The 22,771-nt window shown below is 44.1% G+C and overlaps 2 protein-coding genes across 5 annotated transcripts; one reads left to right on the forward strand and one right to left on the reverse strand.

Annotated features, from left to right (window-relative positions):
• Window positions 1-13: 13 nt before the first annotated feature.
• On the reverse strand, window positions 14-7,272 carry hnf1a (HNF1 homeobox a). The gene is made up of 10 exons (XM_084457568.1): window positions 4,064-7,272; window positions 2,783-2,982; window positions 2,340-2,520; window positions 2,037-2,239; window positions 1,743-1,909; window positions 1,515-1,656; window positions 1,193-1,381; window positions 955-1,070; window positions 776-860; window positions 14-685 (listed from the first exon to the last, which is right to left on the reverse strand). Exons 1-10 carry the CDS (start codon window positions 4,360-4,362, stop codon window positions 555-557), a joined length of 1,713 nt encoding a protein of 570 aa, XP_084313694.1. The 5' UTR covers window positions 4,363-7,272; the 3' UTR covers window positions 14-554.
• msi1b (musashi RNA binding protein 1b) lies at window positions 3,307-22,429 on the forward strand. 4 transcript variants are annotated; one of them, XM_084457570.1, is made up of 16 exons: window positions 3,308-3,748; window positions 7,332-7,630; window positions 7,995-8,035; window positions 8,512-8,593; window positions 8,769-8,853; window positions 13,325-13,366; window positions 13,890-13,982; window positions 17,242-17,290; window positions 17,788-17,870; window positions 18,006-18,123; window positions 18,637-18,717; window positions 19,328-19,384; window positions 19,668-19,730; window positions 19,911-20,086; window positions 20,420-20,463; window positions 20,591-22,429. In XM_084457570.1, the coding sequence occupies exons 2-15, from the start codon at window positions 7,572-7,574 to the stop codon at window positions 20,459-20,461; spliced, it is 1,071 nt and encodes a 356-aa protein (XP_084313696.1). In that variant the 5' UTR covers window positions 3,308-3,748; window positions 7,332-7,571; the 3' UTR covers window positions 20,462-20,463; window positions 20,591-22,429. The 4 variants fall into 4 exon arrangements, with proteins under 4 accessions (XP_084313698.1, XP_084313696.1, XP_084313697.1 ...); XM_084457571.1 differs by lacking the exon at window positions 3,308-3,748 and adding an exon at window positions 4,340-4,423 and having other exon boundaries at window positions 19,911-20,090; XM_084457569.1 differs by lacking the exon at window positions 3,308-3,748 and adding an exon at window positions 4,340-4,423.
• The last annotated feature ends 342 nt before the right edge of the window (window positions 22,430-22,771 follow it).

Genomic DNA, 22,771 nt, shown 5'->3' on the forward strand with positions numbered 1-22,771 from the left:
TTGTATGTAAACATGATGTTTAATAGATACTTTTTCCATAGATTGTGTAAATAGTTTAGTGTTGTATTGGCTTATGAACAGTTCCCTCTTCTAACCCAACCTTTGTCTGTGTGCTACAGTATATAAATAGTGTTTTGTTTTTTCATTTTACCGCAGCAGGGTGATGGTGGTTGTTATACCCCTTGTTAATAATATCAGTTTACTCATAGTTTGTGCTTTTATTACAGGTTTTTCTATTGATTGTTTGTGTTTGCTCTTTACTGTGTAAAACATAGTTGCATCAGCCTTCCTTCACATTGGGCATATGTTATGCAATTACAATGATGCAATTTTGTGACAAAAGCACTGCATAAAGTTCACAGTTCTTTGAAATTGTAAGTCCGTGTCTGCTAGTCTGGAGAGACCTACATGTATAGTTATTTACAGTGAGTTCCATAAGATTTATGCATGCATCAAAATATACAGTGGTTTCTCTGGAAATGATGGGGCAGAGGTAGTTGTCCATCCCACGCATCTTTGTTCCACCCCACTATTTCTTTTCTATAGTGTTAACACTACTGTGCAGTGGAGACCATCTGAGCAGGGATGTAGGAGGTCATGTCTGTTGATGGAGATGGAAGGAGGTGAGGCTGATGACTGTCAGTAGGGTGAGATGGAGGGTACAGCTCTAAATTCCCAGAGGAAACTAGGAAAAAGGGGAAAGCATTATGCGCTTTCCATTTTTCCTAAGTGTATAATAATTTAGAATCCAGAATAGATGGCTGTGGTTTTGTACCTGTCACGGGTGACTGGGGCTGTAGGTGAAGGGAGTCATCCGGCATGGGTGTGTCGGCCTGCTCCTCTGGGTCTGTTGTGAGAATCTTGCCAACACAGAATGTCATGAGCTGCTTCATTATCCACTATTCACTTTCTGCACGCTCATACACACATAAAAATGTGAGCTCAGTACAGTACCTGTCTGACAGCAGTAAGACTGGTCAGTGTCCCTAAGCTGCTGCTGTCAGTTATGACCATGGCTTGGGACAGTAGACTGGATGGAGGGTATGTGGTCATATCGGATTTGCTGTACACTGCAATTGAGAGCGATACATTAATCAAACCATTAGCAGGTCTTCCTATGAGATATGCCATTTTTACATTAACCCAATAGTCTCAAATGAATGAATGACACTGTATACTGCTGTGGCCTTACTGTGACAAGGGAGCTGCGTCATGGTTGCCATGAAAGGACTGTGACCCATGTGACCTGGGAACTGCTGTGCTATTGGCTGATGGGCAGAGGAATGAAGCTGCTGCTGGAATGAAATTGGCTGAAGGGTGGTGAACCCGCCTCCCAAATTGTTGATGACAGGTACTGTCTGAGGTTGAGTGGACGCCAGACCTGTGGACCAATCAACAAAGGCCAAGTCAACACTATTCAAATTTTGTCTTAATATCTGGCATGTTGTTTTACCTGATAGTAACATATGCATGCCATGGCAAATTATTGATGTTTGCTTTGGTTATCCATGCACCTATGAGCAGAGATGACTCCCCTAGACTCATGACACTGGGCAGGGAGGCCATGATGAGTCCCTGGGGAGGAGCAGGTGAGGCAGAGAGGCTGTGCAGGGAGGTTAGAGTGCTTACTGGGGGCAGGGAGCCACCTCCTGATACCTGTGAGGAGAAGGTTGGGTGGAAATGAGTCATCGTGAATTGAGACATGGTCTGTGTTGATCTGTGATGATGGCAGGTGATCTCACAGATTTATGATGATGATGATGATGATGATGATGGGCCTCCAGGAGTGTGTGGCTGGGCTCCAGTTGGACAGGACTTGCTACTAGTCGTCCCCCCAAGCCTCTGTCTCCACCACTTCCCCTCACTGAGCCTAGGCTGTCACATGTCAGCTGCTGGCTGTACTTCATGCCTGGAAGAGAGACAGATTGATGCATAGCCTAATGCAAACACTGACCCAAAGTAAATACAGTGACACATTTTACATATTCCTCTTGTGAGTTGAATTTGAATGTTGATTTTAATTTCTTGGGTGTCACCTTGCACTGGGCTGTGTGGAAGGGCGTGATTGGAGGAGCTTGCCGACTGGTTGGTGTAAGGTGTATCGAGCGCAAGTTTGTGGCGGAAAGCCTCCTCTTTGCGACGGTTGGCAAACCAGTTGTACACCCGCACCTCTGTAACCAAGTTTGAGCCTAGGCCAGCCAGCTGGGAGGGAGACACGCCCCTCTGAAGACACTCAGCCCTGAGGGAGAGCCACGTCAACACAAGGGTAAAGAATGGGCCTCTAAAAATGTAACATTTACACCTCATCCATAGCATGGGGGGGGGTGTTTCTCTATCACCTATTACACTCCTCCACCAAGCCCTCTCTTTCCTCCTTGCTGGGGTTCTTCTGTCGTTCGTAGGCATGGAAGAGGATCTGCTGGGAGGCCGGTCCCCATTTGAACCTGTTCCTGCGTCCCTTCCTGATGTCCTCTCCTGGGTCCTCTCCAGATGCAAGACAATGTCTGGCATTGGTGAATTCTGCAGTGGATGGTGAGTGAAAGGTGAACTGATCAGGTCAGGTTAATTCAGTTTGTCACTGATGTTTATTTATTTATGTCTATTTATTTATGGTTTATCTATATAAGGACAGATACAAACACATCCTCCTCCAAACACATTACCCCACTATTTTTATTTTTTAGATTTGGCAAGTAGAACAGATCCTCAAAACTGAGTACATACTGTGTCCAGATGTGAGTGAGATGATGGTTAGTGTGTCCAGAGCTGGTGGAATACTCACGCTGGCTAATCTCGCCCTGCTTCCTGACGTACCAGCTGTAGAGAGCAGCCCGTTTCTGGTTCTTCATGGGCGTGCCCTTGTTGAGGTGCTGGGAGAGATGGGACTGGTTCAGACCCGTGGACTCTACCACCTCTCTCTGCGGGAGGTTATGTTGCTGCATGTAGCTTTTCACAAGCTTTGCCACCCGCCATGGGTCCTCCCTATCATACACAGACACATAGACAAAGACATTCACAGAATACCCACACATAAAAACACACACACGGGTAGAAAAAAATCCCGGAAAGGGAGAGAGAGAGAACCTGATATTGACAAAGAGAGATAAGAGGGAGCACAGCAGGGCAAAGTCCAGTCTCTGGTCACTGCCTGGAAGTAATGGCTGTACACACTTCATGGTTACTTGCTGGAATATAATCATTTTCTATCTGTTAGCTAACTAGAATATATAGATATTATATATTATAGATATAGATAAACTACAGCACCAAAATTAATTTATATACATTTATTTTTGGTTGAATTTTTGAATGGTGATTGTTGTCTATAGACTACTCTCATGCTGTTTACAGTATGTTAAGCAGCAATATATCTTTGTTTTCCTCTTCTTTGGAATAATATGGTAAAGTGCATAACAAATGTTACAAACGATGGTCCAATGTCTGTGTAAATGTCCGTATCTAGTGTTATACACACATACATTGTCACACTCACACACATACACAGTGCGTTTCTGTTAATCTTAACCCAGGCATGTCACTTATTCATTAAGAAGATAGAAATGGCCAGAGAATAATGAAGGGGTGGGTAATTAGTAACCAGGAAAGGAGGAACCCACCTTTAAATTCACCTCAGAGGCCGAGAGAGATCGCAGAGAGAGGAAGCAGGAGAAGGAGGGAGGAAGGGGGGACGGGGGGCACCAAACTTGAGAAGCACCCAAGGATAAAGGAATAGAAGGGATGTTACCAGGTAAAACATTGTTTCTATGGAGCCATACTTGTGATGAAACAGCTGTGGCGGAGAGGTAGGAGACAAAGCAATGGAGATAGAAGACAGACTAGAGAGCAAAGGATAATGGAGTTGGAATAACTTTTCCGAAGCTATTTTTGCATTTTTTTTGTACAGAATACATGCAGGACAACATTGTTAGGGAAAAAACATAACAATTAAAGATAATGTGAGACAGAACATCAAAGCTGTGTTGTCAAGGATTAAGGAAGTAGATACATTAAATTGTGTTTTGTGGAGGAGAGGACAAGGTAAGACAGACTTATATGAACTTACTGTAGTAGTTGGTCCACTTCAGCCCTCTGCCTGGCTGCCTCTTCAGGGGGAAGCCTCTCAAGCTCCCGGAATATAGGGGGTGGAAAATCCATTTCTCCCTCCTCCGAGCTCTCTCCATCCCCCTTGTCCCCCTTGTCCGTCCCAGAACCGACTCGTTCTTGCTCCAGTTCCCCCAGAGCTTGGACTAGGACCTCCCGGGATAGTCCTGAGCCCAGCAGGGCCCAGATGAGCTGCTCCTGGAGGGCAGACAGGCGGCCAAGCCCCGGCCTGGCTCCTCCGCTTCTCTCCTCTCCCTCCATTACCACCAAGCCTGGCGATCCTTACCGTGCTAGAGCAGCGCAGAGACTACACAGGCCACAGGTTACAAACAAACACACTCTCACGCACACAAGTACACACGCCACAGTCATTCACTCACACATAAAAACAGAACATTTTGCTCATGGCGTCATTACGTTTTTGTATCTCTTCAGCTTAAGAGAAGATATGCTTTCATTTTCCCCTGTTTGGCTTTTCCTTCCTCGGTGCGTTGCGCGCTGTCTGGTTTTAGCCCTCCACCTGCTGTTTTGCTCTCAAAGGTCATTTTTTTTACCTTCCTCCTCTTCACCCCCTCCTCCACATACGCTTTTTGTGAACTTTGTCCCCATATCCCTCAGTCCCGAACAGTGAGCAAAGTGCAGTCAAAAACAATAAATGAAAATAAAGTAGCAATATGTTACTATCAGCTGCACAGTCATATAGGCTACAGTATAACACTACAAGGCTACCCATGCAAGTGACAAGTACTGTATAAGTACATGCAGAGGTATTTTTTATCTCATGAAAATCATTTTAAAAAATCTGTCATATTTCATCATATTTAAGTATTCTTTCACAATAACATTTAATTCTCATATTTCTATATAACACTTATTGATGTTAATTATAAAATTCCAAAGGATCCAGATTAATGATGATAAGGGTTTTCTGTTTTATTTCATACAAAATTGTAAGTCGACCTATAGATTAAAGTTTGAAATGTATGATTAGAACTGAAAATTAGAATCTAGATTGGGACAGAGGAAGAGCACTTTCTTCTGCATACCACTAGATGACGCTGTTCTATAGTCTATTTTGCCTCTGGTTTTGACCAACAGAGCAACTTCACAACTGCTCTTATGATGGTCACAGAAAGAACTTGTTAGACTTCATCCTCCTCCTCACATTGGAAATGAAAACGCCATGGTCTAGGCTACTATCTATATATACGATCTGATGATCCATTTTTATTTCTCATAATCTACAGTACAATGCTTCCCGACTCAGCAAGTAGCCTAGTTGTACGCAGCAAGCCCCATAGGTGGCAATAGAACTGTATTTTTCTGCACAGGTGTTCAAATCTTTTGTGGGTGAATTCAAGTTTTCTCTCTCTATCTCTCTCTCTCTCTCCCTCCCTCTCTCTCTCTCTCTCTCTCTCTCTCTCCCTCTCACCTTGTGCCATCCAAACCTCCTAGCTGGTTCAGCTATCACCACCTTTTTGTGTGCCGCTAACCCCACCCTCCCCTTGGGAAGGTGCCATTGTACTGTATTTGGAGGGGAAACACTGCTCCCTCTATCTCCCTGAGACACTACTGCCCTGTAATTATGCCTAAGTCCCATTGTACCATCCGGAGGGCAATCCTGTCCATGTTTGTAGAAGGCAGGTTTTCTGGTTATTACAACAACATCAAAAACGCTGTTGTATTAACAAACTTTAGTTGCTGTATATCTTTCATATTGTATGGGAATATTAGAATGTAGGCCTCATGCAAGCTATTTTCGTATTTTCACTACAGGACATGATACAGACCAGAGGACTCTCTTCCTATAGTAGTCATCTCTCCAATCCCCTCTCCCTGCCTCAGCCTGTGTCCACCCCACACCCCCCCACACACACTCCATTCTATTCAACACCATTGATCATGCATGCAGAAATTTAACACACCCCTTAATTCCTGCCCGAATAGCTCCCTGTCCCACATTTGGAGCTTCCTCTGCACTGGAAATACACACTGTGTGTCGAAACACAAACACTAGTCCAGTCGAGACTGCTCACCCATTTAAAAGTATGCAATCCTTAGCTCAAACTTATGAGCATTTCAAATCAGTGAAAAGTGAATCTTTTTTCTACTTTTTACTGTATAAATAAATATGCCACTAACCCGTTTGGAATGTGGAAAGTGTAGGTTTTTGCTCTAGTGTTCACGGGAAAGGGTCAAGGATTAATTTGCTGTCTTTCAAACATTCTAGTCGTCATCCATCAGCTTCATATAGTTTGAGGTGCATCAGACTTTAAGAACAGTGTTTGCAAAAGGAACCTACTACACACCCTAACCTTGCATGACATAGTATAGTCGTGAACAATCTGTGGTATTATTAATGCACAAATGGCCCCGAGTTTGCTTAACTTTCTAACAAGGAGGATAAAGCATTTAATAATAAACTAACTCAACCCCTTGATATTGCTATTGTTTAAATAATCAAATGTACTGCTGAAATAGGTTAGTCTACACAGTGAATGGCCCTCAATCGGTTAAAGAGTCACATGTTGAGTCGGTGGGAAGGAGATTAGCTGGAGCTGGCTTTTGCTAGGCTACCAATTAAATGCTGGAGACCAAGCAGTGAATGAACACTACCCCATACTCTTTCCATATCATTTTTGGAGTATAGAGGGTGTATTGTGACAGACAGAATTATTATTGATGTCACAGAAGTTTGTTCTGTAGGTGTTACCGAAATGGACACATTTTACAGTAGATTGTATAGCCTACTTTCTTATGGGTAGCCCTTCAAAGTATGTTTTCAAAGAACACAAAAACTTTAAAATAAAAACTTTAAAATAATAATTAAAGTTCTTTACATACATACTGTCCATTTATTAGTCTGCTTTATACTCGCGTGTTAGGGGTAAATAAGGCACACATTCTCATACTAATAATAGCCTACATTTAACTGGGCCTGTTGCTCCTGCAATCCAATCAACATAATATAAGCCTAGTTATCAAGAAACTTAGGCCTATACTGCATTATACCATTTGTCAACTATCCTGTTTGCAATTTGTAAAGATTTTATCTTATTGGCAAAGCTATCTAAGATTAAGCTATTATCAATAATTCCAATGGTATGTAGGCTATTGTTAATCATACCTGTAAAATATTTAAATAAATAAATAAATAAAAGAGTTCATCAACTAAATTACGAAGTAGCCTAATGTTGCTGGTTGTTGTGAGATTACTCTGTTGTGCACAGGAGGCGTGCGTGAAGTACTGCCTGTATCCAATGAGCACGGAGAACAGGAGCATGGATGGAGGTGCACGATAAGTAGGATGAGAGAGGAACTCGCGGGCACCGAGAGAGGAGGAGTCTACCAGCTCTACTTGAGCCTATCTGCTTCAGCCCGCTCCCCCTAACCCTTGGCCAAACCCCCGCCCCATCACTCCATTCTGCATGTTTTCCCCACACGGCACAGTCTGAACACACGGCCACGGAATGGAGATTGAAGGGAGCCAGAGCAGCCTGTCCTCCACGGACTCCCCCCACGACCCCTGGTAAAGTTGTACTTTTTGCCCATTTACCTATCCGTTAGATCGGATAGTCTACATCTCCGAGGCAGCCCTGGGAGTTGAGAGAAAACTCGCTATTTGAGTACCTAGTGGAAGGGAAAATGCGTCTACACTTTTGCGTTGTTGGTCCGTTGCACTCCACATCCACAAACAGGCTGCTCTTTCAGGCTGTCGCCTGCATGGACAGAAAGGAAATTTTGTTTCAATAAACGTAGCCTATTTTAACATGGGAATAACCCACACATCTGCTAATTGTGCTTTACGATGAAGGACTTAGAGTTTTTATTGTCTGAACTGCTGTTTTAAATGTTTCCGTTTTTTCACTGAAATGTTTTATTTGTTATTTTAGCAAAATGTTCATTGGCGGACTCAGTTGGCAGACGACACAAGGTAAGATTTTTCTCCAGTCAACTCTATGGAAACAGTGTGCCAATGTATCTTATGTAACAACTTTTAGCCTAATAAAATGTATTTCTTTCTTGGAGAGAGAGTTGGTCCTCACTAATCCAAGAGTCCGACTTGTGGTTGAAGAATTATAAATGGGTGTAATTCGTTGCTAGTTTTTCCATTACCCTTTTGATGTATAGGCTAGTCAACAAATCAAGGCGCACATTCAATAGGCCCGGATTGAGTGGCTTGCTCTTTCTATAGGCTTATTTAGGCTCTGAATTTCCACTCTTTCTACTGAATGTTCGTGGTGTAATAGCCTATCAGAGACCGATTCATACTGCTTGATACCTTGATAGAAAAAAAAATCAGAAGTTTGACTAACTCTGAACACCACCACCTTTGTAGAGTAGTGATGCCCCTATATTTCTAATGGCAAGTCTATTTTATATGTTGATTTCTCTTTACTTCTTTTTCAGAGGGTCTGAAAGAGTACTTTTGCAAATACGGCGAAGTGAAAGAGTGCATGGTGATGCGGGATCCAGTTACTAAGCGCTCGAGGTGAGGGAGGCGTGCGCGGTGCTGCGCCCTATCAGAAAAGCCCGCTCCGACGCAGCACTGCACTGAGCTCTACCGCTTGCTATGATATCATCACACTGCTTTAAACAATATCATTATAAGTAAACACCTGCTGTTTCAATGATTTCATATTTTCCTGTTTTTTTGTTTTTCACAGAGGGTTTGGATTTGTCACCTTTGTTGACCAGGCCGGTGTGGATAAAGTTTTGGCCCAAACCAGGCACGAGTTGGATTCAAAAACAGTGAGTTTTAATCGACTGTATTAATTATCATCAGTCCCGCCCCTTCCCTGTAGCTTAATGTTTAGTTGTTGTGGGTGTGGTGTGTGTGTGTGTGTGTGTGTGTGTGATTGTTTTGATAGTGTTTTATTAACAGGCCATATCAGGGCTATATAATACTAGCCTACTGGCAAGTGGTGGAAAAGAAAGCTATAAGATAGTTATAATAAGATAGTCCAGAATAAATCATATTTATTGAGGTTTATGGCATCCTGCTTATGTAGGCTATTTTCTCAAACCCAATATGTTTTTTTATTTCTATTTCATGGAGAAATGAAATAATTTAAATAGACCTGTGAACAATTTGAGTTTCATTGTGATCTGTAAAGTGCAATCTTCACGTGTTAAATAGGCCTGATATAAAATCTCTGTGTTGAAGCACTTACTACAGAATGGGCTCTCTCTTTGCCTCACCCTCCCACAGTGAATCGGTCAAGAAAGCGTTTCTCAGTGTCAATTTCCATGGTAACGGGGGACCCAGGCAGGGTCGAGCTCAGTAGTCTCTGAGTTGCTTAGGCCTACATCAAGTGAGAACTCAATCTTTCCACATGCTCTTTTGTGAGGCTTGTCCCTAGGGTGAAAATGACCTCAAAAACTTTCTCATGTGAACAAATAATGTGAGTGCCTCTGTAACCTGATAGGAACAGGTGTAAGAGTAGTCAGGATAAACCAATACACCGTATTCCCAATATCACCATGTTGATGTTATTCACTGGCATTGCAAACCACCTGGAGGGGCCCGAGACAAACTAACAAACTCAGCTGGACTGATGTGCCCTTGTTTCACTCACTACCTGTTTGTTTGTGCACGTGTATGTAGTGAGTGTGTACAACTTGTGTGTGTGTGTGTGTGTAAAACTGAGTTTGTGTGTCTTTGTCAGCACTGAATGTGGGCTGGTCTGGGAACAATGCGGCCCGTTGGTCGCCATAGGGATGGCTGAGATCTCCCTTGCTCAGTGGGAGGGGTGGTGGTTGTGGGTAGGTCACTGTATTGAAATGTGCCGAGGCTCTTTCTTCCCTTTTGTGTTCTGAGCAGTACACCTTCTCAACATATCTCATCAGAAGATTAGCGGAGACTAAAGAAGACACTGCACAGGGAAGGAAGGGAAAGGAGAAAGGGGTCCTACGGACGATGGAGAACTTTGCATGGCAGGAATCGGCCCCCTTTAAATCAGCCGTTCATTTCATAGGAGAAATTGTGCAAGTCTGGGCAGGCTGTTATCCGACACAGCAGCACTTGTCACAGTTTTAGCTGGTATGGTGATTGTTCCAAGTGGGGCCGCTATGGTTGGTCGCTATGGGGTCTGTCTCCATAGAGACTCAACCCTCTGTTCTCCAAGGAAGACACAGACACGGAAGCAAAGAGTAGTTAGCGATACACACTTAATAATACATAATCTCTGACAATCATTCTTAGGATACCAGAAATCAACGGTCATTGTGTTGGACAGTTATAATGTATGTTTGTCATGAAATTGATCACGTTTGTTTTGTTTTTTTGTGGCATGATAGAAAGATGCGGTGAAAAGATGCTGTGGAAAAATCTAATTTAATTCGGTAGTTTTTGTACAATACATAAAACGAACTCACTTCATCGCCCAGTGATGCTGTGGGCTGTGGCATCATGGCTACATGTGGCTGGTAGTGGGGTGTGTCCCTGACATGACGGGGGCTGTGTGGCAGCTTTGTAGAGTGTGTGTGCGTGTGTTGTGTGTGTTTGGCGTGGAGAGGGCTCAGCGATCAGCCACAGGGGTTGGATGGTGAGTAGAGTAGGCCTCAGAGAGACCCGCCCTGCCCCCTCTCTCTCTCTCTGTCTCAGCCAGGTTATCCTGTTAGTGTGGAGACAAAGTTCTCCAGCAGCAACAGAAAGAATGTGCCATGCTGTGACTGACTAAGTGAACGGGACAGGACTGGAGAGAAGTTTACACAGCAGAGAGAGTGGAGGGCTGCTGTTCTCAGTACTAGGGAGGAGTACAGAGGTATATTCGGAGGTGGCTGCTGTGCTCACAGTCCGCATGCACGCACTGTACGAACTCCTGTTTTAGAAATATTTGATTTCATTCTTAGCTCATCATTATCATCCTCAGAATTCTTTTAGATTTCCTGGCTCCCTAGTCTAGTTGACATGGGATGAAAGCGGGGGGGGGGGGGGGGGGGCGTTTGGCACAAGATTTGTCTCTTGGATAGTTCCTATTCAAATGAACTTATGTGGAACGTATTCGGAGAGTAGTGAGGAGGACAGTTTGAGTGGGTTACAGTATTCCAGCGTCCTGAGATGCAGGTGGTAAGCAGCTGCCCACCCCACGGTCTCAGCCCTAGGTGGTGGGGACCTACATGCTGACCCAGGAGGGAGAGGAGGAGGGAGGGATGGTACGAGGGATAACCCCATCTGTATTAGTATGGATATCCAAGTTAATCGGATTTAAGAAAACAAGCTTGAGTCGTTCTTCTGACTCACATATATTTTACTTAAGGGTGGACCGGAGTCCTGACCAATCAGTGCGTCTGAATGAATGAACGTGTGTTGCTGGTTCAAGCTGGGGCAGGCAGTGCACCCCGCCAACTGTTGCCTTTAGCCGGACTGTAATTGGTCAAAGGGGATTGTCCTGATTTGATAAACCCTTTGTTCTTATGTTCGGCTTTACTCTCTTCATACGTATATAGTGGGATTGGGCCTACGTTATGGCTCCTGCTTAAAGCACATATTATATTTGACTTTTTCACGATCCTAAAGTAGTGCTTATTACACTACTGGGTTTACTACAATGCAATAAATATGTCAGAAAATGTTGGGGAAAAAAGGTCTGGTATAAGCCTGTAAGGTTGCATGAGTTGAGTATGGTTGCATGAGTTGCTCTCACAACATATTGTAGATATGTGAAAATGAACAATCAACTCTGTTTAGCCAATCCATTTTACATGGGAAAATATATTCTATATGAATTACCTCACCTTGTCTAATGTCCATAATTTTCCTCCCATGGATGTGTGCTGGTGCTGTATGTTGACGTTGTTTGTTTGTGTGTGTCTGTTTGTTTGTTTTTGAATGTGCACAGGAGTGTTGGACATCAGGAGGGTTGGTGACCGGAGGTGACTATCAGTGTAGTCTAGAGACCATAGAACTAAACAGTAGACTCTGCATCCGATACTCCGTCCAGTCTAGCCTAGACTTCTCACTCTGCTCTGTAGAAACTTGCCGTGATGTCAACATTAATAGAACAACACTGTACCTTATTGTGGTGAACGCATGTGGTTTACCATACAGGTGGTTCTAGCTGTCTACTGTAGTTCTACTCTACCCTGTCATGGTTACAGACTAATATAGTGCTCTTAGCACTGTACTCTCATAGTATAACAACAGTACAGACTGGTGTAGTCTAGTGGTTCTTTAGCTCTGGACCAGTATAGACTAATATAGAAGTCTCAAATTCTTATACTGTAGTATATTGATAATTGCATCTTTATGGCATGGTGTAGTAACTCTATCCAATCTGAGCTTTTGGCTGTGTTGTACATACTGTTTATGAATGCAATGGGTTTGACTTCTGTGTCTCAAATAGCACGATAAAGCTTTGAGCCACGTCAGTAATATTACCATCGTGACATCAGTTGGTACCAGCTCTTTTAGATAGTCAAGCTGCCATTCAGTCAAGTGTTAAACAGCCACAGAGCAGAGGTCAGCACAGTTAAGAGGCTGTGTGATGAAACCATGGAGAAAGGGTCTCGCCGGACACAGTGTGGAAGACAGTCTAATCGTCCAGAAAGGAGTTCATTTCTAATTGCCGCATCTGTTATAGGGTGAGAGAGGGGAAGGCACAAACAAACAAACAAACAAAATGAGGCTGCCGTGCTGCCGGTGTGTGCTGATGACGGCCCTCCCCTCTGTCCTGTCCGCTCTCCGTCCTCCGGCCCTGTCTCTGTCCACTCCTTCTGTCTCTTCCTCTGTCCCCCCGTGTGCTGAGGCGAGATGTGTTTGTGATTGTAGTGCCTGTGTGAGATTCCAGGAGGTCACATGTCACATGTTGGTGATGAGCGAGAGCAGCAGAGGCAAGGTTGGAGGGGGCGCCTCTGTGGTGCTGATCACTGGGACATCCGCAGATATTCCACCTGCACACACACACACCAATAAACTAACCCTGCTCAGACTGAGATCAACACTGGCTACTTGATGGTTGTGATCAGAGCTGGCCTCCCTTTCCTGTACCTATAAGCTCAGTATGTATGTACAGCTATGAGAGGGTCTGTCATATCCCCATAACCCAGACACCCACCAACCCTTGCAGGATGAAACCAGACAGGACATGAAAGGAAGGAGCCACATCAAGTGAAGAAATGAAGATGGAGGATTTGGTGATCTGCACGTGTTTGCCGGTCCGTCTGTATCAAGATTGTTGTTTCTAAACCCGCCTTTTCTCTTCTTAACTCCTTTTTCTAGATTGATCCGAAGGTTGCGTTCCCTCGTCGAGCCCAGCCCAAGGTGAGCAAGCAAGTGTAGTCATGATTTAGCAGGGCTTAGTCCTGTCCAATATGAATTGCATTGCTTGGAGCAGTTTAGTCTTGTGTCTGTGTTTAGCTTTTCACATTCTATCTGGGCTAATGCCCTATAATCAGATGAACATGACTGCTGCTGTGACATCACTGTTAACACCTTACCAACTCTTTCAACGTTCCTCCAGTTATATAAACTGTAGGCTGATAAACTGTTAATGTTTATGGATTATGTGTAATTCAATTCAATAATTCAGTCTAAACTGCCTTCTGTTCGTACCTGTGCCATGCAAAGCTAGCCAATTTGACGCCCTTGGCATGTCTTTTTGGGCACTTGAAAAAATTCTTGCCTGCTTGCATCTTTTCCATTGTCGTATTAATGCATCTATTATTCAGATGAAACACATGAGATAATATCAGGGCTATGATAGACAGTAACATGGGTAATCCACTGATGACATCACATCCGTTGATTCAATCTCAATCCAATTATAAACTGTCTGTTTCTGCAGTTAGTGACTCGAACCAAGAAGATCTTTGTGGGAGGTCTCTCAGTGAACACAACCATTGAGGATGTCAAGCAGTACTTTGACCAGTTTGGAAAGGTAAGCAGCATGAGAGATATGGCTGTTGCGATGGGAAGCAAACAGAGTGGATGTGTCCCAGGCTTCCCTAAGGGATAGGGATGGAAGGGGAGGGGGAGGGAAAGGGATCGGCCCTCCTGTTCTATAACAGGTCCTTTACTAAGCATTGCATCTTTTTTGTTCAGCTGCCTTGGCTTTGCCCTGATGAAAGTGTTGTGAACTGAGGCTTGGCACAAGATTTATTAAAGAAACTTGCATGGGCCTGAAGTGTGCCGAACCTTCTTCCTTAATCCTGTTCTTCAGTCTTCTGACTCCTTAGTGTATTCAGTAGTCATGAGTGCAATGATCTTCTCAAAGATTCAGCTGCTTTGGAAAAAGTTGTGGAGTGTTACTGTTGATGGGACTAGAAGTGGGACCAATGAGAGAATGAGCGAGTTGAGGAAGGCTGTGGGAAGAGAGGTAGAGAGGGGAGACAGAGGAGGTAGTTAGAGAGGTATGGAGTTAGTGCTCTAGGCTAGGAAGAGGGGGAGAAAAGTTTTGAAGTGTGTGGTGGTGGTGAGGAAGGGGGAGGGATTATCAGAATCTGAATTAATCTGATGTAACAGCTGCTCCTAACCCCCCAACCCCCTCCCAGCCCGTTACCTTGGTGACCTGGCTTGCCCATTGTCCCCAAGTAATTCAGCGGGCAAGGGTTTTTGTGTTGAAGGAGGAGGGGGGGGAGAGGGGGGAGGGGTTTGGGTCAACTCAGGAGTTTTGTAACAAGTCGACCAACGGTCAAAACAAAAACCCAAACCAGCGAAGTTGTCACTTACAGTTCGCCTTTGTAGATTTTACCAAATGTGTATGTTTTTTTTGTTGTTGTATCCATAGATATACATCTAAAGGTATATCGAAGAGTTTTTCTCTTCCCAGCAAACATTCAAAGGGCTTTGAAATGCAGGGCTAGAGACTAGATGATGGGTGAACAAAGGCTGAGAGGGAGGGAGGGAGGGAGGAAGGGCCTGAGAGAGAAAGGGACAGAGACGAGAGAGAGGGTGGGTGGTGGAGGCATAAGAGGGGGAGCTGGGGTAGAGATGGGGTGCAGGGATTTGGTGAGACTATTATGCTTTTACACAAAGCTGTAGACTAATATTTTGTTAGTTGACACACAAGATTATTCATAAGAAGGTGTTCCTCTGGTCACTCCTAAACTTTTTCCTTGCTTATATAGCCTAACTGGTTAAAATAAGAACTTTTTTCATGTAGATTTTATGTATTTGCCAAGGCATATATTGGTTATTGGTTAATATTGGTTAATTTCATGGTAATTGTAGTGTTTTGGACATGTGACATTTATGGTATATAATAAGCGGGTTGGTTCGAATTTTGCTTCCACTCATAAGACAGGATGAATGGACAAGAGAGAGGGAGGGAGAGATAGAGAGAGAGAGAGAGAGAGAAAGATAGATGGATGGTGAACTGTAGACTCCAGCCATCCATGGAAGTTCCTGATTAGACTGCCTCACTGGACCTTTTGTCTTCTGCCCTGTTTGGGACAAGGGGGTGGAGAGATGGGCAGAGAATGACAGGGAGGATGAGAAATGGAGAAGAGGGAATATTGTCCAGTACACTATTAAAATGCCCAGTGTTTGAAATATTGTGAATTAAAGGGACAATTATTAACTCACTTTGCCACAGTCTTAAAGTTGTAAACCACCGAATGTCAGAGGTGCATGTGTTAGTCTCTACTGTTATAAGAAAGTGAACTTTAAGATGTGTGTGTCCGGTCAGCTTTTCAGTGTCGGGACAGAGGGGGGAGTGCTTAGGGTTCCTAGGGGGTGATGGGCAAATGTCAGAGTGGAAGGAGCCAGTGATTTGAGAGGGGCTCAGACCAACAGGTCCTCTTTCACATTGGCCAGAGGCCCTCTTCCCTCACCCTTGACCTTTCTGTGTGCAAGCTGCCCTTGGGGTGTCACACACGCAGAGACGCATTTGAATACACACACACACACACACACACACACACACACACACACACACACACAGACACATTTGAATATATACACACACACACACACACACACACACACACACACACAGCAGACAGTCAGTCACACAATGTATCAGTGCTGAGTGGAACAGTATATGTGTGTGGACAAGTGCTTCTGGCAAAAATGTCACATATTGAGGAAATGGAGTTTGCCTTGTCAAATGTGAAGTTAACTTGGAAAGTGTATGTGCGTGAGGTGTCTGATAGCACAGTTAAGGTTAATTTCAATAGAAGAACATGTTGGAGAACGTGTTAGTGTGTTTTGAGTAACAGCTGAAGGAGACACCTGTGTGTGTGCTCTGTAAAGGAGCGAGGGACAGAGAGAGAGAGGGAGAGGTCACTGGGAGAGAGGAGGAGGAATTATGGCTGACTCTGCCGGCAAACAAAGCCTCCAGGCCTCTTTGTTCTCTTGCTCCCATTCTTTGTCTCTCCCTTCTCCTCCTTCTCCACTCTGTCCCACACTCTCTGTCTCCACCTATGGCTCTTTTCAGCACACACACTCTCTACTGTAGTTCCTACTCCACCAGCTGCACTTCGCTACAGGTCCATCTGCCACCACCCTCTCTCTGTCATCCCCAGTCTCCACCTGCCTACAGAATTCACCTAACTTTTTGTGCCCCCCCCCCCCCTCCCCCCCATACACGCACACAGTAATTATATTTCTGACTTTTTGTTCTCTCTTTCTCACTTCAGCTTCCCTCTTCCTTTTTACACGCCCTCACTATTCATAAATAAGTCTTAAAAAAGCCCTTAAAGTGAATTTCTTGCCCGGTAACCATGGGAAGCGCAAACTTTGCCGAGATGAGAAAGAGGGAGGATTATGGGCTCTCTCTCTCTCTCTCTCGCTCGCTCTGTGTGAGAGTGATTGCAGTTCAAGAGGCCGAAAAATAGTGAAAAACAATCGTGACACATTTCTGATTCAGTCTGATTCAGTTTAACTTGTTCATGCACAAATTTGTTTTTCCCCTCTCAAGACTTCATTCCCCCATTTTCCTTTCTTGCCCCTCCCTCCTTCCTTCTCTCCCCCTTGTTAACCTGTCCCCCCCCCCCCCCCCTCTACAGTACCCCCCTCACTCTGCCCCCGCCCCCTCCTGTTAACCTGCCCCCCAGCACACAGCCCCCCACCCCCACTCTGCTCCCTCTGTCCATCTGTTGCTCAGCCCCTCTGTAGAACTTGAGAAGGGCTGGGGTCAGACAATGCGGCGCATGGTGAGGGGGCTCTGAGTGAAACTCTTGCTTGTCTTCCTCCAGGTTGACGACGCCATGCTCATGTTCGACAAGACCACCAACAGACACAGAGGTGAGCCAGAGACCGAGTGACCCTCTCTCCATCCAGTCCTCTACCTCTTTTCCTCTCCACATCAACTCCCTCTTCACCCCCCCCCCCCCCCCTGCTCTTTATCCTGTCCTGCCTCCATCGATCCCCCACCCCTCGGCCTCCCCCCGTGTGCTGAGCAGGAGGAGAGGAACGAGGCTAGGCTAATTAGCCAGTCCGTTAATCGGGATCAGGATAAAGCCTCCTTAAGCTCCTCCTTCCCGCACTGGGACTGATCGATTATGACAGCCTTGCAGCTTTATCAGGCCGGCTGGCCCGGGAGGGGGGGGGGGGTAGAAACAGGCACAGGGGGGGGAGGGGGAAACATTCTAATCGGCTATTACTGTACTTATTACTCAAGGTTGTTTGTACTAATGCACTGTAAAGCCCACAGTGTGACAGTGTCACTTGAGTACTCACTTGGGTCTGAGATGTTCGACTCAAGGGTCGCGAGCCTCATGTTTGTATCGTGTCCTCTCCAGGGTTCGGCTTTGTGACGTTTGAGAACGAGGACGTGGTGGAGAAAGTTTGCGAGATCCACTTCCATGAGATAAACAGCAAAATGGTGAGCCTAGGCTGCTGATTCAGATTCTAATGTATCCCACACATTTTAATACTCACAGTAACTCAAAATACTTCAAATAACTCAAAGTTATTGACAACATGTTGTGTCCCGTACGTCATGTTGTGTACGTGACAGGTGGAGTGCAAGAAGGCTCAGCCGAAGGAAGTGATGTCACCCACAGGCTCAGCCAGGGGGCGCTCTAGGGTGATGCCATACGGCATGGACGCCTTCATGCTGGGCATAGGCATGCTGGGTAAGCTCATAATGATGGTGCTGACGACAGCGATGTGGCCACCTCATGACCTGTTTCCCTGTACCTTAACATGATCACAGTAAGTCAGGGCATGGTGGTGAGAGCTCTGCCATAAGGTCATGTCTGACATCATGTGGAGATGATTGACCAATGACCACTGGTAGTGGACAAGAGGTATCATGTCCCACCTCCTCCATAAGATCACCTTAAAATACATAATCTCTGTTCAAGCCCCTGACGCTGGCTTTATGCCACTAGCAGCCTCTGCTGTTCAGTCTGTGAACTACATCGCTCTTTATCACAGTGGCAGGACCAGGGAAACCTTTCCAATGACAAACCTTTATAATGAGTGCAACAGTGGTTAGTCGTAAAACTAAGTACAATCACACACCCTGTAGGAGATCCAGATCAGAGATGAAAATATATATTATTTTATTATGAAACTGTTTTGATGCCATCTTTTTTTCACCAGCAGTGGGCAGCACATTCTCATTCACAGTTCTTTCTCCTCAGGTTACCCAGGGTTCCAGACAGCTACCTACACCAGTCGGAGTTATGCTGGCATCACGCCTGGATATACCTACCAGTTCCCAGGTAAGATCTCTGTACTGCTCCGTCCCTTCATAACTGCTTGAACCAGTCTTGGTGGTTAATGTTGGTTAAGATGTCAGAACAAGTTGTTGAACTATATTTTCACCAGGTGTGTATCTAGAATCCGAGTGTGATTTAGTAAACTATAAAACAGTTCCACAACTCTAACATGAACACTGACAGACTCAAGCTTGTAAAGCACTCTGTGTGTCATTGGCTGCTTGTAAAAATCAGGGAGTGGAATTCCATTATGCTTTGTGTGTGTGTGTGTGTGTGTGTGTATGGTTAGTGTATGTGTGTTTTCTTTGGTTTTATATGAGTGAATGAGAGAATGTGTTTGGGGTAGTATTGTACTAAATAGTTCCTTCTAACATGCACTACGACACTACTATGGGCAGTTTAAACTGATTCTACTTTGGTATCCTTCCTATTCCCTTTTGTATGGCATCTCTTGAATCCTACTTTTAGTCCATCCTTCCATCTCACGGGTGTGTTCCTGTAGTGTCTCTAGTTTTGTCCCTGTGTGTGTGTGTGTGTGTGTGTGTGCACGCTCGTTCTCCTTGCTACTGGTGGTGGTGTGTGTCTCAACAGCACTCTAATGTTTCTATTCTAGAATTCCACTTAGAGAGGACCCCCCTTCTGACATCACCCCACCCCCCTGAGCTCACAGGTCAGTCCCTCCTCTGGATTTACAAGCAGCGAGCTGCCAGTCTGCTACACACCTCTTCTCCACAACAACATTAGCGAACAGTATTACACACCACAACAGTGTTCTGTTTGTACATGTTTTTTAATCCATATATATATATATATATACCAGAGATCAATGTGGTTTTTAACAGTTTTGCCAGTGGCGTATCTTCCCTGTGTGCATCAAGCCCAGAGGGACCTGTTGTCTGTCTGTGGTCTGAGCTGCTTGTCTAGCCTGAACCTCCTCTTTCTGTGTTACTCAGCCATTCCTCTGACAGCGTACGGGCCCATGGCGGCAGCGGCGGCGGCAGCAGCAGTAGTGAGAGGTACGGGTGTGGGTTTGAAACTGCTCTCATCCATTCCTCTCTCTGAATGGGGGGGGAGTCACTGATACTGCTGCTTTCCCATCCAATAAAAAGAACATCAACCATAACCAACTATTATCACAACAGTGAAACAGTTTACACAGTGTCCACTCAACCATTTTCCCTAATATGCCTTTTTAGGCTCTACTCCATCTCGCTCCGGTGGGTTCCTAGGCACCAGCAGCCCTGGGCCAATGGCAGACTTGTATGGAGCTGCCAGTCAGGACTCTGCTGTCAGCAGCTACCTCAGTGCTGCCAGCCCAGCCCCAAGCTCTGGGTTTGGCCATAGTCTGGGGGTAAGACACAGCCCTTATCACGTAGGTATTTAGATCTTATTCATAACATTTTGAAAAGGTGTCTACATGTTGGCTGTACAATTTTACATATGATATGAATGAATATATGACCATTTTGTCAGCAGCACCACAAAAAGTATGGTCAGGTAGTTTCTTAAAGTTAGCCTACTTTAAATTCATCTTTAAAAAACTATGAATCAACTATCTGACTGGACTGTTTGTGGTGCTGATGATGCTGGTGGTGTTCTATTATTTGAGTATGACTGTGAGTGCCATTGTGTTTGTAAATATGATGAAGATAATGATGATATTTGATTGTAAGCTCTCACCCTCTTGTCAAACTGCTCTCCACAGGGTCCTCTGATTGCTACGGCCTTCACTAACGGCTACCACTGAGAGTGAGTTATTCTGCCCTGTAGTCCCAGAGTCCACTATGAAACTGCATCTAATAGCACAGCTGCATGCATATGTTTTATATTAAAAAAGTATAAATCAAGTAAGCACATCATTTTGGTGTCTCCTCAGGGTTACTACCAGAGAGATAGAAGGAGTTGAAGCTGCTTTGAGCTGATCTGGCATATCTCTGTACAGTCCACCTCTGGCTGGGGCAGCTGTAGTGTGACCCTTGAAGCAACCCCGCTGATGGCCCCCGATAGCCCTACTGTCTGACTTGTCCTGTATCCTGTCTTAACATCACCTTGTGTCCCACAGAACATGTTATTGTAACTCAGACAGGAGCAAACTCTTTTTAAACTTGATTGACTGCTTGTTTTAGAATCAAATGCAGATACTATATTTCTAGCTTTGTTTCTCCTTTGTTTTATTTCACCTGACTGGTTTTGTGAAGATGTGTAATTTCTTATCTGTTCTGGCTCTCTGTGCTTTATTGGTTGATTTGATTTTTGGTTTTGAACATGTTTTTTATTAAGACGAAGGAGAGCAATCTCCAGGTATGAAATATCTGAAAGACAGGAGCAATAATTTGTACTGAATAAGTGTATATTTGTTTCTAGTTCATGCCGAATTTTAACAGAACATTTCTGATTAATACTATTTTAAAATGTGTTACAAAGTTAAACAATGTATATCTTGGTAGCTTTTTAACTTTAAGAACTTGTTGTACTAATGATGATCAAAGTAACAAAATGATAGTCACAAGTCGACTTCCAGTCAGATAAAACTTATGCTGTTTTTGTGTAAAATATTGTAAATACTGCTCTGTTGTTCATGTTTCTGAAAAAAAAAAAAAGGGTTCTGGAAGATGGGAGATGTGGGAAAGAAGAAGTCTGGCAGAAATGAAATCGTATTCTGCAGATGTTGTTTGTTTAATTAATCTTGTTACGTGTTGAAAACCTGGACTGCGACATATCATAGTAACACATTGAGTTGGGAGCCATTGCCAGTCAATGACAGTGTTTCTGTCAGTCACTTTTAGACCAGCCATACAATAGTCCTCCCTCTCCTTTACAACTATGAGGGTTTAAGTTTGAACTGCCTCAGGCCTCTGAAAGTAAAAACGGTTTTCCATTTTACTGTGAATTCACCCAGGAAACCCTGAAGGGAGAGTCAGTTTGAGATGTTACATTACTGTGGGGGGGTTTGGATGTGGGGATACATGCTGTTTCTTTCTTTATTACTTTGTACCTTTGTCATATTATTGTTGTTTTAAATTGTTATTTTAATTATGTAATGATTGTTAAGGAAAATGAAGGACTAATATGCAGAAGCAGTCATACAACAGTTTCACTACTGTGTGATCTGGCTGATTCATTCTGCAGATTGTGTTTATGAGTGAGAGCTTGTGTGTTTGTATGACTACATGGTCACGCGTATTGGCATCAAGTCTGCCATTTACTGTTTTTGGAATGGGTATTTCAGTCACAAATGTGAATTTCTAACTTTAATATTGGGTATATTAACTTCATTGTCTCTGTCGGTGTGTGGATGGGACTCATTCATGACTTTTTCAGCAGTCTCAGAGGTGATTCTCTACAGTTTCTTTACCTGATTCCCCTCCCCCCACCACTACACTGACAGAGACACTGCATATCCACTGGACAACACAAACCACAGCAATCTAACTGTCAAGCAATATTTTTTTAAAGACCAGAATAATTTTGTTCGGAAATATTAAGATGTAGCACTGGGACGTCATGGTAAAAGTGTTTTATAAGAACAAGGCACTATTAATCTGTCAATTACCAATTTGTAGGGTTTTGATATTTTCTCAGTCTTCTGCTGTCTACCAGGAGGATTCAGCCTCCGGGTTCACTGAAAGGTAACGCTCTTGTCAACACTGTAACTCTCTTTACTGTTGTTTTTTTCTGTGACATTTTCTTTTTTTTTCCGGAAAAAATCTTTTAAAATTCCTAATAAATTATTTTAAAACATTCCACTTACGCTTTGAGTTGTAATTGTCTTTATGAACATTAACATGTACACAACTGTGAGAAGCAAAAGAAAGAGAGTTAGGGAAGAGGTTAGCTAATAATTCAAAGCAAAACAGTAAAAACTTTAGAGATCAATTATTTTAATAAGATCCAGAAGGTCCATCTCACTTTCTTTTTATCTCCCTGTGCCCCCTCTTCTCTCTCCCTCCTCTGGCCACCCCCTCTTAAAGGAAGGAGAGTATTCACCCCTGAGAATACTGTAATTAGGTCATCACCCATCTGTGGTTGGAGCCCCCCGTCTGCTCAGTCTGCCCAC

Source organism: Borostomias antarcticus (assembly GCF_949987555.1).
Source record: "Borostomias antarcticus genome assembly, chromosome: 23".
NCBI classification, from domain to species: Eukaryota; Metazoa; Chordata; class Actinopteri; order Stomiiformes; family Stomiidae; genus Borostomias; species Borostomias antarcticus.

Excerpts from the sequence above, each read along its gene's own strand:
- hnf1a (XM_084457568.1), bottom strand. The coding sequence starts at position 4,362 with ATGGAGGGAGAGGAGAGAAGCGGAGGAGCCAGGCCGGGGCTTGGCCGC. Across the intron at positions 2,983-4,063 it reads GAAGTGGACCAACTACTACA|GGAGGACCCATGGCGGGTGG; the intron begins GTAAGTTCATAT and ends TGTGTATGATAG. Across the intron at positions 1,910-2,036 it reads TCCACACAGCCCAGTGCAAG|GCATGAAGTACAGCCAGCAG; the intron begins GTGACACCCAAG and ends TCTCTCTTCCAG.
- msi1b (XM_084457570.1), top strand. The coding sequence starts at position 7,572 with ATGGAGATTGAAGGGAGCCAGAGCAGCCTGTCCTCCACGGACTCCCCC. Across the intron at positions 8,594-8,768 it reads CCAGTTACTAAGCGCTCGAG|AGGGTTTGGATTTGTCACCT; the intron begins GTGAGGGAGGCG and ends TGTTTTTCACAG. Across the intron at positions 13,983-17,241 it reads ACTTTGACCAGTTTGGAAAG|GTTGACGACGCCATGCTCAT; the intron begins GTAAGCAGCATG and ends GTCTTCCTCCAG.